The 20,703-nt window shown below is 38.4% G+C and overlaps 1 protein-coding gene across 1 annotated transcript in view; it reads right to left on the bottom strand.

Annotated features, from left to right (window-relative positions):
• LOC120530667 (low-density lipoprotein receptor-related protein 1B-like) overlaps nucleotides 1–20,703 on the bottom strand; it is a 1,848,048-nt gene that overhangs the window by 423,198 nt on the left and 1,404,147 nt on the right. The window contains exon 43 of the mRNA XM_039755091.1: nucleotides 2,153–2,342. Within this exon, the coding sequence (XP_039611025.1) occupies nucleotides 2,153–2,342 (190 nt within the window). The remainder of the gene's footprint in view (nucleotides 1–2,152; nucleotides 2,343–20,703) is intronic.

The following is a 20,703-nucleotide window of genomic DNA, read 5'->3' as shown; positions in this document are numbered from 1 at the left end:
GGATGGAACGGATCTTTAGGTATGCTCTGGGCCTTTTTAAGACAATGGGTATTAGAAAGATATTTCAGGGAAAAGGCATTCAGTATTCTTCTGGGCAGTACTGACGACCCCCTGGAGTGCTTTCCTCTCTGGTACTGTGCAGCTGGCAAACCACACACAAATGCAATAAGTCAATAAATATGCTCTCTACAGAGCAACAATAAATGCAATGATGATGCAATGATGCAATTGCTGGAGTGTGTGGGGGTGCAGTAATAAGTATAGATGGTGAAGAGAAAAGGACTCAGCATGCTGCCCTGTGGAGGATCCCTGCTTAGATTGAGGCCCGAGCAGATGTGGGGCCTATTGTTACCCTCTGGGAACCATCAGAGTCTCAGGTCTGTCAATTTGGTCACCAGCTACTCTGGGGCAGTAACTGAGCCCAGTCTGTAAAGAGTGAGAAGCAGCCATTACTTTAAAATAGTACAATCACTTGTACAAGACAGAGTAATGCTTTTCCCTATGAAATTGCAGAAGACACAGCAGAGAGCCTAACCGAGAAAAACACCGAACAGATGTGTCACATCACAGAGACAAAGATTGCACTTTGATGCAAGAAGAATCTTTAACTTGGACATTGGGCAACAACGGCAACAACTCCACGCAAAACTGTACATCATCCCTAGAGACATGGCATCACAAAACTGTTTATCTGTGCCTAGATAAATTAGAACTTAAATAGCCAGTATACAACCAGCCTCTTCTAAGTTACATGTTTGCCTGTCTTGTCTGTTTTGTGCCCTGTCGTATATGTCAGTATACATATGCAGTTATCATATTTCTATTATCAATAAATTGTTTTATTCTTTTTTAGTAAATTAGTGTGCTTCAGTTACCTTGATATAAATCTGATGGCCAGAGACCACCCCCTATGACAGAGAAAGGTAAGGGAAAAGAAGAGCCTTACCAAATTATGTAATTAACTAGTTGTGGTACCTTGTCTAAGTCAGTTTGAAATCTAAGTAATCAACATCGACCTCGACATTAACATTTGCAGTGCAATATTCAGTGCATCTGTTTCTGTTATATGCTATTAGGTATCTAATTCATAAAAGCAGAGTTAATTCTTGAGAAGCAGCATCTTTTGGAATGACAGAGACATGCAAACAACATTAAGAAAGGAATGGATTCTTAGTAAATTCAAATATAATATTAAAATATTTTCTTTCTGACTTTTTAATATTTGTAGATGATTTTAAATTAAAGTGATTATTTTCAGTACTAGTATTAGTAAATGAAGATATACAGTAATAAGGGGAGCAAGTGCTTATATATATATATAGTAGAGGATGGCCTGGCCACAGACAGGCAGACACGTCAATGTCACCCACAACACGTTTATTACGAAGTGCCATATTTACAAAAGTGCCACACAAACCCCAAAGTCCCAGCCACAACACAGAGCCTCATTTCTTCAGGCCGCCACTTTCTCTCCTCCAGAGCTCCGTCCACTCCACTTCTGACTCTTGCCATTGTACGAAGAGCGGCGGCCCCTTTTATACACACCCGGATGTGCTCCGGGGCTTCCTGGCAATCTCACACCGACACACCCCAGTGTGGCGGAAGTGCCGGCTGCGTACCCAGAAGCACACCGGGTGTCCCCAGTCTTCTTCCCCCGGCCCTTCCAGGTGTGGCGGAAGTGCCGTGGTCCAGGGCTCCAAAGGCACGGGGGCACCCCCTGGCAGTGGCCACGGGGCCCTACAGGGTTGAGCTTCTAAGATCTGTATCTGTGGCCCCCAAAGGAACCAGGGCGGTTGCCCCCACAGGGTCTGGGGAAGGTGTAAGCCTTCCTCTGGTCTTCCTAGGCGTCCCGGCCGGGTCGCCACCCCAGCCATCTCTGACAATATATATATATATATATATATATATATATATATATATATATATATATATATAGTGATTAATACTTAAGGACACATTTACACATTTCCCAGAAATTAATTAATATAATTTATTCATTTAATTAGAAAATAATTAAGTTATTTTTATAGTTACACTGGTAAACACAACAAAATTTATCATTGGTTTTCTTGGTAAGACATTTGGGTAAAACTACCACTTCTGAATAAATAAATGCTTTGAGTTTTTATTTTCAGAACTCATTTCTACTTACTTCTGACATTCATCCAGAGCAAGAACATGAGGATGGTCTTCTTCTGACATTGTAATGACTGCTTCCTTCTTAAATGCTCCACGCCTGGACTGGTTTATAGTGTGCCGTGATATTGTTGATGTTGTAGAACTGGTCCAGTAGATGGTATCCCATGCTCTGTGGTAGGCTAACCCTTCTACAGAACCCACATCTAATAGAAACAAAAAAACATATAGATATAAATTTACAAAAATTAGAAACTTTTAAAATATCTTAATGGTCTTTACACAGGTGGATAGTAAATAAGCAAGTCATTAAAATACAATAACATGCATGCATTAAATAATAAAGTGTCACTTTAAAATGTTGTACACGTATATGTGAGATTTTATAATCTTGCCATTGACAGCCATGCAGATAGGCTCTTTCCATATTAAACACTTATTGCAAGTTTTAAAGATGAGGTGTAACCCAAATACAGTAAATAGGGAAATGAACTAGACTAGAGCCTCCCAGTACACATGTAAAGGTCACCATGAGGAGCTTAGCCAAACTTCAAACATGAACTGTACAGTATTCTGATGAGAACTATGAAATAGTCATTCAGGTTTTCCTTGAACTGTCTGCAATAATTAAAAACATATTTTTGACATTAGTAACAATTATTTCTAAATTTACAAACTGGAAAATTCAATAAATAGATTAACAGAATTATAAGCTATTTTTGATTTTTCAGCATTTTTCCATTTTTGTTTTCTTCAATAAATGCAAGTTTAAAAGTGTGATGAAACAATGCATTCATGGCACATACTGTACATTCATAGTATTAGTTAGGAAATTAGCAATTTGCTGTGACACAGGTCTAGTCATATTCAATAACCATCCTCCCTTTTCTTTTCTGACCTTTTGAGTAAAGTATTACCAGAAATCTATCCCAGCAGAAAGAGGCACAAACCAGGAGCCAACCGTGAATGGTCTTCTAATTTATGGTGGTGCTCACAGTAGGAGATCTGTGATTTGTCAAGAACTCTAATTGCATGTCTTGGGACTGTGGTGGTAAACTGAAGTCCCTGGAGAGAAACTTACATGATCTCCACATAGTTGGCACTATAATGATGAATGTCTTCAGGATCCATAAGCCATAACATGGTAACACTACTTGCTATTTCTTTCTCCTCCCCCTTCACTTTCAATAAACTGTGACTAGAAGCACAATATATGTTGTCAGTTTAGTTACTGAGGTATGAAAAATATATATTTTGTTTTGTTTTTCTAATGATAAGGAATATAAACTTAAGAAATTACTTAATAATTAAATAGACCTAATTTGAATGTGTTTGAGAGAGGCCCTGTGATGAATTGGCCCTCTACTCAGGGTTGAGTAGTACCTTGTGCCTAATGCTGCTGGGACAGGCTCCAATTCTCTGTGACACTAAATTGTATTTACTAGCTGTGAAAATGAGTGGATGGCTGGATGATTGCATGGCGTTGAATTAATAAAGCAAAACAAATCACAGATTTTTTTATTATTATCACAAATTAGAAACTCAAAATGAAATCTATTAATAAAATTACAATAAAAAAGCCTCTTATGAGAGATAGTTGTGTACAATGATTTACAACAATACATTGCTGCCATCAGCAAAAGTGAATCATGGCCATAGTGAACATTAATAAATATCCTGAATTTTTATCTTTGTTAAAACTTGGACCATAAAATTATGATTTAAAAACAGTGGAAATTATAGTGTTGTGTGGTATGCAGTGTCTTTGTTGTAGGCAGTTAATCTTCATTCCTGGAAGGCCATTTCCTTTAGATTCCGAACATTCTTCATGTCTTCGTGTAAAACCTTTCCATTTGAAAAAGGCACAATGTCACATCAACAGATAATACTAAAGTCTCCTGCTTTGAGTGAATTTATATTAATGCCCACTAAAAGGCACTAGAAGCATTTCTGTCTTACACAGCTATTGCAGATATTGAGATTCACAGAACAATTAAATAAATTACACACTTCTTTATGCAGTCCAACTATAATCATAAAAATGGAAAGAGATTGAGAACTAGAGCAAGAAGTAATTAGTAACTGGTCAAGAGGATAGCGAAATTTGTGCTTGCATGTCTAATACTAAACTAACCGTATGACCCATGGATTCTGAATGATCTGGTGCTGTATCTGGTCACACAACCATAGGTGAACAAAGTATACAGCAATCAGCTCACCATACTACCCTGTTGGGTGCCTGTGTTGAGAAACTGATACTGCCAATCCACGCAGGCAAGGGTCTGTCAGTTAGAAGGCACAAAAAGCAGCTGACGAGGATGGGATTAAGTTCAAAGTTTAGGAACATTCACCTTGGAAAATAGGGTAAAATAGGGTTGATAAGTGAGCTATAGTGTATAAACAGTACTCTGGCGTAGCACTTTTTATTATCCTGGGGTTTCAGAATGGTATGAAATATAAGGGGCATTGCCTGTCAGTGGGCCAGTTGTGAAGATACACAAATTAGAAATTCTGATACTATCTGAAATATTTCATTTAAGACGTTTCAGCAGTAGTCTCTCGCAAAGCTTTACATCATAATGGGAGTGGGAGCCACTGATCTGTAGTCATTGAGACAGTTCGCTCTTGTTTTCTTTGGTGCATGGCTAATTATTTATTTTGTTGAAATAGGTGGAGACTAAAGGTGTCTCAGTGAAAAAATAAAAATGTCACAGAAAACACCAGTATTTGGTCAGTACAGCCTTTTAAAACTCTTGCTGAAATTTATTTAGGACTCAATGCCTTCTAGACATGTGCAATTTGAAAATAAAGACTCCTTATAACATCCACAAAAACCACAGAGTGTGTGAATCACACAGTACTGAAGTTAACTACAAGGAAGGCTGTTTGTTACTGTGATCCAGGCAGACATATAAAGAATTAATTTTGCCTGGGAGAGAAAATGTGGATGAGATATTTAGGCTTTGATTTGTAATCTGTAAATATCTGTAAACCCTGCAATAGTTTCCATACTTCAAGACTGTTGCTATGCTCAGTCTTCAGTTTATCCTTTGAATGACATTGAGCAACTTAAATGAAACCACATTGATGTATATATTGTTTGTAACAGATATTGCTGTTTATTAAAGATATAAAGCAATATCATGCAGCCATCTAAATTGCCACAAATGCTGTCCCCGCTGTTTTATTCTGTTTGCTTTTAATTTCCTGGGCTAGACAGGCCAAAACATATGATCAGCCAAACTAAAACTGAAAAAAATAATAATAAGGAACCAAATTAAGCTTTAAAGGGCCAACATAGAAATGATAAGATTCAAATACTTCAAAAGCCTATAATTTCTATTCACTTAAATAAAAAAATATTCACCAAATTTCTGACTCATTTATCCAGTTTAAGGGACAAGCAAAATAGGAAACAATTTCCTAATGCATATATACAGATATATATATAGGAAAAAAAATATATATATATACATTGCTCAAAAAAATTAAAGTAACACTTTTTAATTTGAGCATAACATCAAATCAATTAAACTTCTGGGCTATTGATCTGGTCAGTTAAGTAGCAGAAGGGGTTGTTAATCAGTTTCAGCTACTTTGGTGTTAATGAAATTAATAAGAGGGGCAACAATGAGATGACCCCCAAAACAGGAATGGTTTAACAGGTGGAGGCCACGGACATTTTTCCCTCCTCATCTATTTGTTCATTAGTTTTGCATTTGGCTATGGTCAGTGTCACTACTGGTAGCTTGAGGCGATACCTGGACCCTACAGAGGTTGCACAGGTAGTCTAACTTTTCCAGGATGGCACATCAATATGTCTCCCAGCACAGTCTCAAGGGCATGATGGAGGAGATTCCAGGGGACAGGCAGTTACTCTAGGAGAGCTGGACAGGGCCGTAGAAGGTCCTTAACCCATCAGCAGGACTAGTATCTACTCCTTTGGGCGAGGAGAAACAGGATGAGCACTACCAGAGCCCTACAAAATAACTGGTGTGAATATCTCTGACCAAACAATCAGAAACAGACTTTGTGAGAGTGGCGTGTGGGCCGACGTCCTCAAGTGGGCCCTGTGCTCACCGCCCGGCACCGTGGAGCTCAATTGACATTTGCCATAGAATACCAAAATCGGCAGGTCCACCACTGGCACCCTGTGCTTTCACATATGAGAGCAGGTTCACCCTGAGCACATGTAACAGATGTGAAAGGGTCTGGAGAAGCTGTGGAGAACATTATGCTGCCTGTAACATCATTCAGCATGACTGGTTTAGTGGTGGGTCAGTGATGGTCTGGAGAGGTATATCCATGGAGGGACGCACCGGCCTCTAGAGGCTAGACAACAGCAACTTGACTGCCAATAGGTATCAGGATGAAATCCTTGGACCCATTGTCAGACCATGCGCTGGTGCAGTGGGTCCTGGGTTCCTCCTAATGCACGACAATGCCCGGCCTTATGTGGCGAGAGTATGCAGGCAGTTCCTGAAGAATGAAGGCATTGATACCATTGACTGGCCCCCACGCTTGCCTGACCTAAATCCAATAGAACACCTCTTGGACATTAGATAGATAGATAGATAGATAGATAGATAGATAGATAGATAGATAGATAGATAGATAGATAGATAGATAGATAGATAGATAGATAGATAGATAGATAGATAGATAGATAGATAGATAGATAGATAGATACTTTATTAATCCCAAGGGGAAATTCACATAATCCAGCAGCAGTAAACTGATACAAAGAAACAATATTATATTAAATAGTAATAAAAATGAAAAAAATAAAAATAAAATTAATGTTAGCATTTACTCCCCCGGGTGGAATCGAAGAGTCGATCTCCTCAGTCTGTCAGTGGAGCAAGACAGTGACAAAAGTCTGTCACTGAAGCTACTCCTCTGCCAGGAGATGACACTGTTCAGTGGATGCAGTGGATTATTCATGATTGACAGGAGTTTGCTTAGTGCCCGTTGCTCTGCCACAGATGTTAAACTGTCCAACTTTACTCCAACAATACAGCCTGCCTTCTTAACAAGTTTGTCCAGGTGTGAGGCGTCTTTCATCTTTATGCTGCCACCCCAGCACACCACCGCGTAGAAGAGGGCACTCGCCACAACCATCTGGTAGAACATCTGCAGCATCTTACTGCAGATGTTGAAGGATGCCAACCTTCTCAGAAAGTATAGTCTGCTCTGACCTTTCTTACATAGAGCATCAGTATTGGCAGTCCAGTCTAATTTGTCATCCAGCTGCAATCCCAGATATTTATAGGTCTGCACCCTCTGCAAACAGTCACCTCTGATGATCACAGGGTCCATGAGGGGCCTAGGCCTCCTAAAATCCACCACCAGCTCCTTGGTCTTGCTGGTGTTAAGGTGTAAGTGGTTTGAGTCGCACCATTTAACAAAGTCTTTGATTAACTTTCTGTACTCCTCCTCCTGCCCACACCTGATGCAGCCCACAATAGCAGTGTCATCAGCGAACTTTTGCATGTGGCAGGACTCCGAGTCATATTGGAAGTCTTATGTATATAGATTGAACAGGACTGGAGAAAGTACAGTCCCCTGCAGCGCCCCTGTATTGCTGAACACAATGTCAGACCTGCAGTTCCCAAGACGCACATATTGAGTCTACTCCCATCTCAGTCAGCTTGTCTCTAAGGAGCAGAGGTTGGATGGTGTTGAAGGCGCTAGAGAAGTCCAAAAACATAATTCTTACAGCACCACTGCCTCTGTCCAGCATAGCATATAGATGATGGCATCCTCTGCTCCCACCTTCTCCTGGTATGGGAACTGCAGAGGGTCGAGGGCGTAGCGGACCTGTGGCCTCAGGTGGTGAAGCAGCAGCCGCTCCATGGTCTTCATTAGATGTGACGTCAGAGCAACAGGCCGGAAGTCATTCAGCTCACTAGGACGTGATACTTTTGGGACAGGGGTGATACAAGATGTTTTCCAAAGCCTTGGGACTCTCCCCTGTTCCAGGCTCAGGTTGAAGATACGCTGTAGAGGACTCCCCAGTTCCAATGCACATGCCTTCAGCAGTCATGGCGATACACCATCTGGACCCGCTGCTTTGCTGGCACGAAGTCTTTTCAGCTCTCTGCTCACATAGGCTGCTGTAATTGTGGGTGGGGATGTCTCACCTATGCTGGTATCAGCAGATATGCTTTGGTCCATCCGACACCACCAGGTTGCACCTCAGACTGTCCAGGAGCTCAGTGATTCCCTGGTCCAGATTTGAGAGGATATCCCCCAGGACACCATCCGTCGTCTCATTAGGAACATGCCCCGATTTTGTCAGGCATGCATACAAACATGTGGGGGCCAAACAAACTGCTGAGTACAATTTTGAGTTGCTGTAATGAAATTTCGGCAAAATGGACTAGCCTGCCGCATCATTTTTTCACTTTGATTATCGGGGTGCCTTTGAATTCAGCCGTCTCTAGGTTGATAAATTTCATTTCCATCAAACGATATGGTATCCTTTCGTTCATAACACATTACCCAGTCCATATCAATAGATATATCCAGCAGGATTTTTTCCCATTGAGATCTGAAGTGTTTTCAAAGTGTTCCTTTAAGTTTTTTGAACAGTTTATATATATAGTGATGAATGGCCAGGGCCCTTACCCAGCCAGGATGCCCTGATTATGGAAGGACAAGGGGAGAGAGAATTTCCATTCAAGGAGCCAGAGTCAGGAAGGGGTGGATGAAGCTTTCCTTGAGAAGTGGAGGTGGAAGTAGGAAGAGAAGAAGTGTGCTGTTTACTGAGGTGCTTATGTACTGTGCTGTGGGGAGCAGGGAAATAGAACTCCCCACTTGTAAATAAACCTGTGTGTTGTGTGCTAAATTTGCTGTCTGTGTCGGGTTAGTGTGGCTGTATATGCCCCTAGACTTCACTATATATATATATAAACCATTCATTATATATTTTACAGATGTTATGAAATGCAAGCATAAAAGACAAAAATATTTTCATAATTTTCATTACTTGCATATGAATCACTTTAGCAGTGACAGACAGACAAAATGCAGAAAAAAGCAAGTGATGTAAAATTTGTCATAGAACCCGACATGTGTCTGAGAAACTGAGCTACTTATGAAGATCTTAAGGTCAAATCTGCAAGGTATTTGTTTTGCTTATTTGTCCATCTTGGACAAATATACTGTAAGCACCTACCCAAATATAAACTAGCTGCTAGAGAGCAAGCACAAATAGAGTAAGGGCTTAAAAATTATGGACAAAATGTCTGCCAATTCTGTCATATCAGAACAGTGAGTAGTTCAAACACTGTTTTGAGAGCTCTGTTTAAAGTAAAAACATGTTCTGTGAGGCTACATGACTACATCCAATGCATCAGTTGGTCACACTCCAATAAGACTATATGACCACAGTGGTCATCATCCCTGGATCACCGAAAAAATTTAAGTGTAAAATTACACTTTAAAAGTGTTAAATAAACCAAAATGGATATGGCAAATATGCTCCAGCTGTACAACCTGACATAAGACAGAAGTAAGTACACACAGAAAGAAATACAGACGGCCTTTTTACTACTTTAGAGTGTCATTGTACATAATTAGCATATTCAGTTAATTGTACTAAAGTCATATTGACAATCTGTGTCATAACGTATCAGGTTTGATTAGTGTAGACAGGCATGTCCTACGGTTAGTTCCCTTTTTATTTACTGAATATAGTTACAACCTTCAAATAAACAAATTATTGATTTTTCTGCTGAGGGATTGAGAGTTTCCAATAATGTAATTAGAAGAACTACAGAATTGCTTAACCATATCACTCAGTCATATTATAATGCAGTAATTAGTATTACTGCCTCAAAACATAATGTGTCTGGGTTCAAATGTAGGCCTGGTCATTGTTTGTGTGTAATTTGCACCTTCCCTCTATATCTTGTTTATATCAAGGTCCTTGAGGTTATTTGCAACCATAAAGTTGTCTGTCTGAACACAAATTTGACAAACGAGAGGAGACCATTAAGTCCATCAAGTTTTTTGTTTAGCTAATAGCTAAGTTGCCCAGCAACTCAAACAGATACTTCTTAAAAGTTGTCAAGGTTTCTGCTTATGGCTTGGCAGTTTTTTCCAGAGTCCAACACCACTTCCGGCAAAGAAGTGCTTCCTGTCTTTAGTCCTAAATCCACTTACATCCCCTGAATTTCATGTGTGTTAGGTTAATTGGCCACTTAAGTTGGCATTAGACACTCATTTCTACGTCTTTTTCTGTCTTACACTTAAAGCAACAGAGACAAACTCTAAACTCTCGACAAGTCACAATGGAAGAAGTGGATTTGGAAAAGGAGTCAATTAAAAGCATTAAATAATTCTTATTCCTCAAGACACTGTGTGTGATCTCTGTGAACTGAAGGCCAATAAAGTAACATTTGTTAAAATACTTAAAGAAAAATTTTTGAGCAAGCATTCAAAAGAGGAAAATCAGGATATACAGTCATATGAAAAAGTTAATTCTTTGGATTTTTGTTTATCATTGACTTAGCTTTCATAGTAGCAACTGATATGCCTTATTGAAACAGAAGTATTTCAGCAGTGACAATTAAGTTTATTGGATTAACAGAAAATATGCAATATGCATCATAACAAAATTAGACAGGTGTATAAATTTGGGCGCCCCAACAGAGATATTACATCAATACTTAGTTGAGCCTCCTTTGGCAAATATAACAGCCTCTAGACACCTCCTATAGCCTTTGATGAGTGTCTGGATTCTGGATGGAGGTATTTCTGACCATTCTTCCATATAAAAACTCTTCAGTTCAGTTAAATTTGATTGCTGCCGAGCATGAACAGCCTGCTTCAAATCATCCTATAGATTTTCGATGATATCAGGGGACTGTGACGGCCATTCCAGAACATTGTACTTCTCCCTCTGCATGAATGCCTTTGCAGATTTTGAACTGTGCTTTAGGTCATTGTCTTGTTGGAATATCCAAACCCTACGTAACTTCAACTTTGTGACTGATGCTTGAACATTATCCTGAAGAATTTGTTGATATTGGGTTGAATTCATCTGACCCTCGACTTAAACAATGGCCCCAGACCCTGAACTAGCCACACAGCTTCACAGCATGATGGAACCTCCACCAAATTTGACAGTAGGTAGCACGTGTTTTTCTTGGAATGCAGTGTTCTTCTACCGCCATGCAAAGCGCTTTTTGTTATAACCAAATAACTCAATTTTTGTCTCCTCAGTCCAAAGCACTTTGTTCCAAAATGAATCTAGCTTGTCTAAATGAGCGTTTGATACAACAAGCGACTCTGTTTGTGGCGTGAGTGCAGAAAGGGCTTACTTCTCATCACCCTGCCATACAGATGTTCTTTGTGCAAATTGCGCTGAACGATGTACAGATACACCATCTGCAGCAAGATGTTCTTGCAGGTCTTTGGAGGTGATCTGTAGGTTGTCTAGAACCATTCTCACAATCCTGCGCATATGCCACTCCTGTATTTTTCTTGGCCTGCCAGACCTGGGTTTAACAGCAACTGTGCCTGTGGCCTTCCATTTCCTGATTACGTTCCTTACAGTTGAAACTGACAGTTTAAACCTCTGAGATAGCTTTTTTTAGCCTTCCCCTAAACCGGGATACTGAACAATCTTTGTTTTCAGATCTTTTGAGAGTTACTTTGAGGATCCCATGCTGTCATTCTTCAGAGGAGAGTCAAAGGGAAGCACAACTTGCAACTGACCACCTTAAATACCTTTTCTCATGATTGGACACACCTGTCTATGAAGTTCAAAGCTTAACAAGCTAATCCAACCAATTTGGTGTTGTGAGTAATCAGTACTGAGCAGTTCAAATCAGCAAAATTACAAGGGGACCCACATTTTTGCACAGCTAGTTTTTCACGTTTGATTTAATTTCATACAACTAAATACTGTTTCACTAAAAATCTTTGTTAGGAAAACACCCCAGTACTCAGATGTTCCTAAGAAATGAAAGACATACCACTGTTATCTTTTTTGTTGAAAGTAGAGTAAATTATTATGCAGGCTGAGAGGGGTTCCTAATCTTTTTCATATGACTGTAGTTAATCCCTTCTGTGAAACAACATCCTTATATAAAATAACATCAATCAGTTTGTTTGATACTTAGCAAGAAAACAAATCCGACCAGCTCTGATAGGAAGCTCAGAGTACATTATTTGATTGACAAGGTTTGATACAAAGCTGATAGAGAGCACTTGCAGCTCATGCATTTTTATCTAAGTGTATATAAACTGTAGAAACAGGATTTTACATGTAGCATTGTCAAAAGTAGTGACATTTGAAGAAATGCTAAAACAGTGACTCAACACAGCACAACAACGCTCCTTGTTTAGAAATAGAAACTGCTTTAATATAAAAAGAAGGGAAAATGAGGAAACAGGTAAATAAGAAATTAGTAGCATTCACAGGGTCACAAACTTGTCACTCCTAATCTGACTCAACAGCGCTTTGAGGCTTCCTCATAGACCATTTTATCATTTAACACCACAATTACACTGTAGTTTCTTATAGATTATAAGGCAAGACCTTATTTCAAATACCCTTCTTTATCTCCACTTTCAGAAATTCTGCTGCAGTGAGTGTGTTTTAACTTTGCGAGGAGTTGCCAGTTTGAGTCTCAATCTGAAATGTTTTACTTGGTTTCTTAAATGTATTTTTTATGAATGGTGAAATATGCTGATTTGGAATAGTAGTAGAAATTCTTGATGAACCAAACTGAACATTTCTGGCTGAAGCCAAAACTGAATTTTAGGAAACATCAGACCAAATAAAAAACAAAGAGCACCCTTAGTGCCATTTATTTTTTGCCAATTTCTTTTTGTGCCATTGCATAGATTTAGCCAATTTTATTTTGATTTATGCTTTTCACTAAAACTGAATTATAAAACTGCAAGTTAATGTCTTTAGAAACAAACAGTTTAAAGCAACAAAAAGGGCTATAAGTGAAGGTACTTAGCAAGAAGGATTGTGCTTTCACAGTTTCAGGGCTTGTAAATTTGCAGATCCTGCATTCAGCTACTAATAAATTGTGGGTTTCCAATTATTTATAACTTTTAACTTGCACACCATGTACATAATGCGCCGAGTCACAATATCAATGTAATGTTTTCACGATGTTGATGAATTTGAGCAGATTTAGTTTGGCAGGGTGATTATTATGGATCCACACTGCTTAAGCACAACTTGTTTATACAGTTTGCCTCCTCCTCTCCTCCTTTGTCAATTTGTTTTTGTTTTTGTAAAAGCATTGCAGTCTCTTAGGGTAAGTCACTACTACTTGCATTCCTTGCTGTAAACAGACCAGTTTAATCATCTAAAGGTGTCATTCATGCCCCACAATACAATGCAGTGTCATGTTTTACTTATTCCCTACACAATGGACTGTCTGTCTGGTTACCGTCTGTGTGACGTTTGTCCATTCCACATTGGTTTGTACCGACTGTGACATCCTTCTCGCTTATCCTAAAATATTTCATAGCTTATTAGACTGATGCATGAATAATAGCTGACTGTTTATATATGTTTCATAAATGTCTACTTTGAAATCACGGATTGATACGGGCTGTGCTTCATATGAAACATAGTAATCTGGAAATGGGGGACTCTTTAAAACGATCCAGCCACACTAGTTTGGGCATCAGCTTAAGGTAATACAGACAGAGGCTCCAAAATTGTCCTGGATCAAGGAGTATTTAATTGGCAGGCAACAGTATGAGAGACTTTGTAAAATTTGGGGTTTGGCCCTTAGAATTTATATTCATTAATTTTTATGCTGATCTTATTTATTTTTCTATTTTTATTTAATTTTATTGTTACAATGGTGACATTACAATTTAGGCATTTTGAATGCTTTTTCTTTTATTTTTTTTAAATCAGCGTGCCACTGTTGTGTGCTTGTTTCTCATGGTGGTGCCGATATTGTAATAGCAACAATGTCAGTTGCTGATTATGTGGCCACAGTCTCCACAACACATGAATTCATCATGCAATCATTATAAAATATGTTTCCTTGGTTATACGCACATCCACGTTTTGTATTCTGAACCTCTATCAGCTGCTTAATGGATAAGACAGGACTGAGATAGTTGACTTAGTGAAAGACTTTTGTTTTGGCTTCAAATTTTGTACTGTGATTCTCTTTAATATTTCTGGTTTTGATGATTGACTTTCTGATTTTCTGAAAGATTCTCTCTGCATTTTGATCCCAGTGATTTCTATTAATGTGTTTTGCTTATCCTTCATCTCCATCTTGTTCATATATATATATATATATATATATATATATATATATATATATATATATATATATATATATATATATATATGTTTTTACAGGATATCCTGTTTATTTCCCTCACGTCCATAACAAGGAATGGGTGCTGAAGAACATCCCAAGACATTGTACTGCCTCCTTTTTTCTTCTCTCTTCTAGTCTACACAACTGGTTTTAATTACATATTCAGTTTATACCATTCATAGAAGATGGGAAGTTCTTGTAGTGTTCCTTACCTTTTGTTTTTATTTCCAGCCTAACTGGAGTTTTTATTTTTTTGTCCTCCTGGCCATCTGACCTTACCTTTTACTTTGCTAAATACTTTACAATATTATTGCCTAATCTTGATTGTTAATGTTTTATGTTAACTTCCTTTTACTTCATTTTGTAAAGCACTTTGAGCTACATTGTTTGAATGAAAACATGCTATATAAATAATTGTTGTTCTTGTTGTTGTGCTGTCTGCTGTATTGACAATGGAGATAAGAAGACATATGGAAGTATGCTTTAGGACTTTGTAATGTAGTGCAGAAATAACCACTTATAACTAAACATTGCCAATGATAAAATGATTTGATGGTGAACCTCCTCTGGATCAGAATGATCTGTGCTTGCTTTCAGCCACCATCATGAGAGAGCAGATGTAGGTTGTGCACCTATTAAAAGCTGGAGGTATTCTCAGCAGTAGATTGAATGAGGTGAATAATACAGAACTTCTCAGGTGAGTTAGGCCCAGTTACTGTACCGCAATTAAGTATGTTACTGCGTTTTGGGGATATTCTACTGTTACTTAGTGACCATTTTATACGGTTGTCTGCTGGGGAGTAAAAAGCAGAAGAACTAAAGTGATCAGGATGTTCAGCTGTATTGCAGAAGTTTCCCGAGCACATCTAACCGGGAGGAGGCCCCTGGGAAGACCCAAGACACGCAGGAGGGACTATGTCTCTCAGCTGGCCTGGGAACGCCTCGTGATCCCCCCGGAACAGCTAGTAGAAGTGACCGGGGAGAGGGAAGTCTGGGCATCTCTGCTCAAGTTGCTGCCCTCCAAAACTCTATCTCGGATAAGCGGAAGAGGATGGATGGATGGATGAAGTTTAAGCTTACTAAAGACTGTAACATATAGGTGGATGATGGCAAAATTAGAGGTCGTTATGGATCATTTTTAATTTTAATTCTTGTTTATTTTGTCTTTTTTCTCTTTCTTCATCATGTAAAACAATTTGAGCTGCATTATTTGTATGAAAATGTGCTATATAAATAAATGTTGTTGTTGTTGATAATGCAGCCCATTGTCTTTGAGCACTTGTAGCCCACTGGCAAGCTAAGAGGCAACATTGAGGATGTTATTTGCCCATTGACATCAATTGTTCACAACTTTCTGTTATTGTGCCTGTCCTTACAGTGAACAAAATTGGAATAATATTTCTGTAGAGACACTACAGCTTAAAAGTTCAATGGATATATTGTCGGTAGAATTCTGGTTCTGCTGCCTACATAGTAACATGTGCTTTGATTGTTCCTGTTTAACACTATGCCTGTTATATCCTGTGTTGCATGTACAGCAAGTGAATTTACCACCAGAGACCAATAAAATAATTTCTATCTGTCTGTCTATTAAGCTGCATAGCATACTAAGTTATTAGTCACTCACATTCTCATATTAGAGAAATATGTAAAAAAGATGCAAAATAAAAAATTGTTACATAAAATACACTATTGTGTCACGGACCCTACATTTAAATATAAATATTACTCATAAAAAGGCTATCCATTTCTACGTTTACCAATGAAATAGACCAATATTACATCATCAGCCTAGTAACGTTCGCCCTTTGATTTTTTAAACCATTGTCACCTTGGTATCAAAATTTAACCAAATATTATCAGTCTTCCAAAGCTAACAACAAAGCTTCACATTTACCTTCATAGACACCAAACTTCAGTCTAATTCTTTCAAATACATCTACCCATCCATTTTCCATCCATCCATCCATTTTCTAACCCGCTGAATCCAAATACAGGGTCACGGGGGTCCCCTGGAGCCAATCCCAGCCAACACAGGGCGCAAGGCAGAAAACAAACCCCGGGCAGGGTGCCAACGCAGGGCACACACACCCACACACCAAGCACACACTAGGGACAATTTAGAATCGCCAATGCACCTAACCTGCATGTCTTTGGACTTTGGGAGGAAACCAGAGCACTCGGAGAAAACCCACACAGACACGGGGAGAACATGCAGATTCCACACAGGGAGGACCTGTGAAGCGAACCCGGGTCTCCTAACTGCAAGGCAGCAGCGCTACCCACGATGCCACCATGCCGCCCACTTTAATATCAATTAGAATATTTATTAAAAAAAAACATTCTGCATCTGTAATAGAAAGTTTTGCATCACTTCAAAATTAGAAAAACTAGCTTGGAATTGAAGGCAAACATATTGTGAAATCATCTTAGACATGGCATTACAGAGGAATTACAATAGACTACATTGTTCAGAACATTGAAGGTCGACACACCTAATAAAAAATCTGCAAGCATAATTCTCAGAGTTTGGCTATTCAAATGCATCCCACTTCTTAAAAAATAGATTATGATTCAGAGATTGCCTGCTTTCATTGAAGGGGACTACACAATATAAATATATGAATGGAAATATAATTCACCTGCCTGTGACATTCTGAATTAAACCAGTAATGGAGTGTATAACTGATTAACCATCGACACAACAGAAAGCAACAGCTTATGATTTACAGAGGTGATGGTGGAGTGGTCAGATCATTACTCTGCTGACTGCTATCTATCACATTTTACTGTGCTTAACGAAGATGGATTTTTGTCAAGAGACAAGACGTAGCCAATAAATATTGTCATTCTGCTCTTCACCTGACTTTATCCCTTAGAGCTGACAGCTAACTTATCAATAATTGAAGAAAATTTGTTTGAGAGCCAACTAGTCACCTAGGATGTGGAGAAAAGTCTCCTCAAAAGCAAGGTAGGAGTTCTGTGTACAAGTTTTTCTTTCAGAATAACCCCCTCCTGCACGTAACAGCATGTTCTTTGCTTACATTAGCTAATTTACAGCATTTGAGTAGGACTGTGTTATGCTCTTTCATTTCAGCTTTAATCATAAGTGAATTCTTGCAAGATTTGGCATCACAGACACTGTTAAAATATTTACTATTTTAAAACTTTTATCTTACAATAAATGGGGTGTGTCAAAAAAAATTTATGATATTATCTCTACCCTGGACTACCCCTGAATTATTTATCAGGTGGGAATTTATTTACCCAGGGAAACAACAATTAAAACTTGACATGCAACACAGCAAACAGGAACTGTACAAGTTCTTAACCACTTTTTCTGAGTGTCCTTAAGACTGCACAGTACTGAACCCCACAAGCCTTTCTACAAAATTCAAACTTCCATCTTCAACTCTGAAACTGTGAATATCAGCACAAAATACTGATACAAAACACTTTTACATCCATAGGTACCATATGTGATATATTGTATCCATCTATTTATTAAACCACCTGCTTATTTGTGAAGCACTGGAGGCAAGGTAGAAACCATCACATCCACTCAATGTTTAGGGTGCTAGTCCATTGTAGAGCACTTTTATACAAATACAGTCAAAAAGATGTATATATTTGTACAGACTCTTTTAAGCTGGCACATGAGGGATTAATGAAACAATCCCATTTTGTAAGTGTCCTCAGAAAAGTATAATTCAGCAAGTGGTGAGAAATTGACATTGTTATATCTGAGCCAGTCTGGGGTTCTGTTTATCTTTCTTATATCACTTTTTTAAACTTTTGTTTATGTTAAAATTGTTGCTTGTGTTAATTATTTGCATTTCTCTATGGTTTTTGTATTAGTTTTGTTTATTATTTATTTCTGTTTCTACAGTATGTTCCCCAGGACGCTGGGCCACCAGTCCATCTTTGTCAAGGAACTACCCTCAACCCTATAAAGAATGAGAAAACAAGTAGCCCCTTGTTGTTCATTGAATGCACATGGTGGTTTTGCTAAATTTTTGTGTTTGTTACTATGGGATTTTGTGACCTTCTTGCTCCGTTTTAGACCATTCTTTCAGAAATTTGCAGTGGGAATGGTTTTCTACTGGATTGCTTTTTAGGCAACTTCCTCTGGACCTTATCAGTTCATATGTGTTCATTCTTTCATTTATAATGATTCTTTGTTTCCTTTGTGTTACACAAGCTGAAGGTAGATAGTCCTTTCCTCTTCAGACATTTTTGATGTTGATTTTGTGATAAGGTCCTGCCAAGCTCAAAACAGGCATACTACTGGGTTTTTGAAAAATGTGTCAAAACCAAGAAATTGTTCTGTTTGTACCCCAGAGGTTGTCAACAACATTTTAAAGGAAACAATCCTCATAAGTAGACTCAGCAATTATGACAAAAGACAGGTGTGTCATAAAGGTCATGTCAGTGTGTAGTACTTTTTCATATGCCAGTAATTACTAAAACAGCAACCTTGCTTGCTATCAAGTGGTAAACAGCAGGAGTTGACTGAGTGTATGGTTGCGTGCGTCTATCTCAACAAAGTTCACTGAATTTCTACTGAAATTTCATTTATAGGAGATCATAGAAAGCTCTGCTCAGCTAACAATCCTGCAATCATTCTATGCCGTGATTCAGGGATTTAACTGCCTGGAATTCTTACAACATTATTTTTTGATTCTAACTTGTGGATGTTTCTTGCCTTATGTTGATTTTCTCTGGATGGTCGTGGCTATATTCTTTACTATCACACTGATCGCTGTGAGTCAAGTCACACGGAAATCACGATTTATTTTGTCATAATTGTCTTTTCTGCAGCTCACAGTTCTTGACTTACATATTGTAGATCTCCACATCTCTCTGTCAATTTTTTTGTTTATTTCTAAAATACTTTGGCAATGTATTCTGACTTATAGTTTTGGTTAGTGTTTCTGGCTTGTTTTTTGGCTGTCTTGGCTTTTGACCCTCACCTGATTTTTTACTCCATTTTGCCAAATACTAATTTCATTTTCTGGTTTCAACATTCTGTTCAAGCTCACCTGGATCATAACACTGCACTGTGATGTTGCATTTTCCGTTGGCATTCACACAGTATATTTTAACAAAGTACCAAAGAACACATATTCTTTTGTTACCTAGCAGTGATCTTGTGCACTTAGCTGCCATTTCAACTAGTAAATGGCCTCTCATAATAACTACTGTACATGATGGATGCAGTGGTTTCTGCAGCATTATACATTCACCAATTGAATGGTTTCATGGCTTCTGCCTCTTGTGGAGACTTACTTGTTAAGCAGCTAGTTGTGACTGTGCTCTGAAATCTGTTTTAGGTGTCTGATTGGTGTGCTTTGACTAGAAAATACTTTAATGCAGGGGTCCTCAAACTCAGTCCTGGTGACACCATGTAGGTTTTTGTTCCCTCTGCCTTCACAACACTGAATATCATCTCTAATGTGTTCATTAGTAAAAAATGGAGAACAAAACTAAAACACAAAAACAAAGGACCACACTAAATGACACTTCTGTAACACAAATCAGTGCTCAGCACATCCAACAAAATGACCAAACTTAATTGAATTATTTCTACATTAACCCAAAACCTAAAAACAGAGAAATATGAGCTCACTGCATTAGGCTTGGAGTCCAATTAAAGCACAAAAATTGTTTGGAAAAAAACCTGCCGCCACGTGGGACCCCCAGACTGAGTCTGAGGACCCCTGCCTTTACATTACTTCAGCATTTTCAAAAAAGATGATTCTCTGATTTTTCTACCATGTCATTTGCTCTTCTCAGCTGGCATACTATCCTCATTATCTGAGCTTTGGACTTCCAAGAAGATAAGCTGAGATCTCTACCCACTCTCATTTTGATTGACCCAAATTCTCAGGTACATTAAGGTATTCCACTGATGCCAGTGTTAGCTCTTTGAAGCTTTTTTGTTTTAATATTTATGAAAATCCTTTCATTTTGCCCTTCAGCGACACTTTCTGCCTAAAATAAGAAATACAGGCAATGCACAGAAATAACAAAGCAAATTATATATGTTGATAAAGGCTCGCTTGATTGAAATGTGAGTCACATTCAGCTCTGAATACTGCAGTCATTGTGGAAGACTTGAAAGATATTCATGTCATGCAGCAAATTTAGGAACATTTCAAAACATCTCAGTGAAAACATTTTTTTCACAGTATTACAGCTTGAGATGATCTGCCAAAACAGATTGTGATAATAAGGATCGATG

The sequence above is a fragment of the Polypterus senegalus genome, chromosome 6, assembly GCF_016835505.1.
Source record: "Polypterus senegalus isolate Bchr_013 chromosome 6, ASM1683550v1, whole genome shotgun sequence".
Classification (NCBI taxonomy): Eukaryota; Metazoa; Chordata; class Cladistia; order Polypteriformes; family Polypteridae; genus Polypterus; species Polypterus senegalus.
The sequence above is the reverse complement of the archived record's forward strand: the minus strand, read 5'-3'. Positions and strand labels throughout refer to the sequence as shown.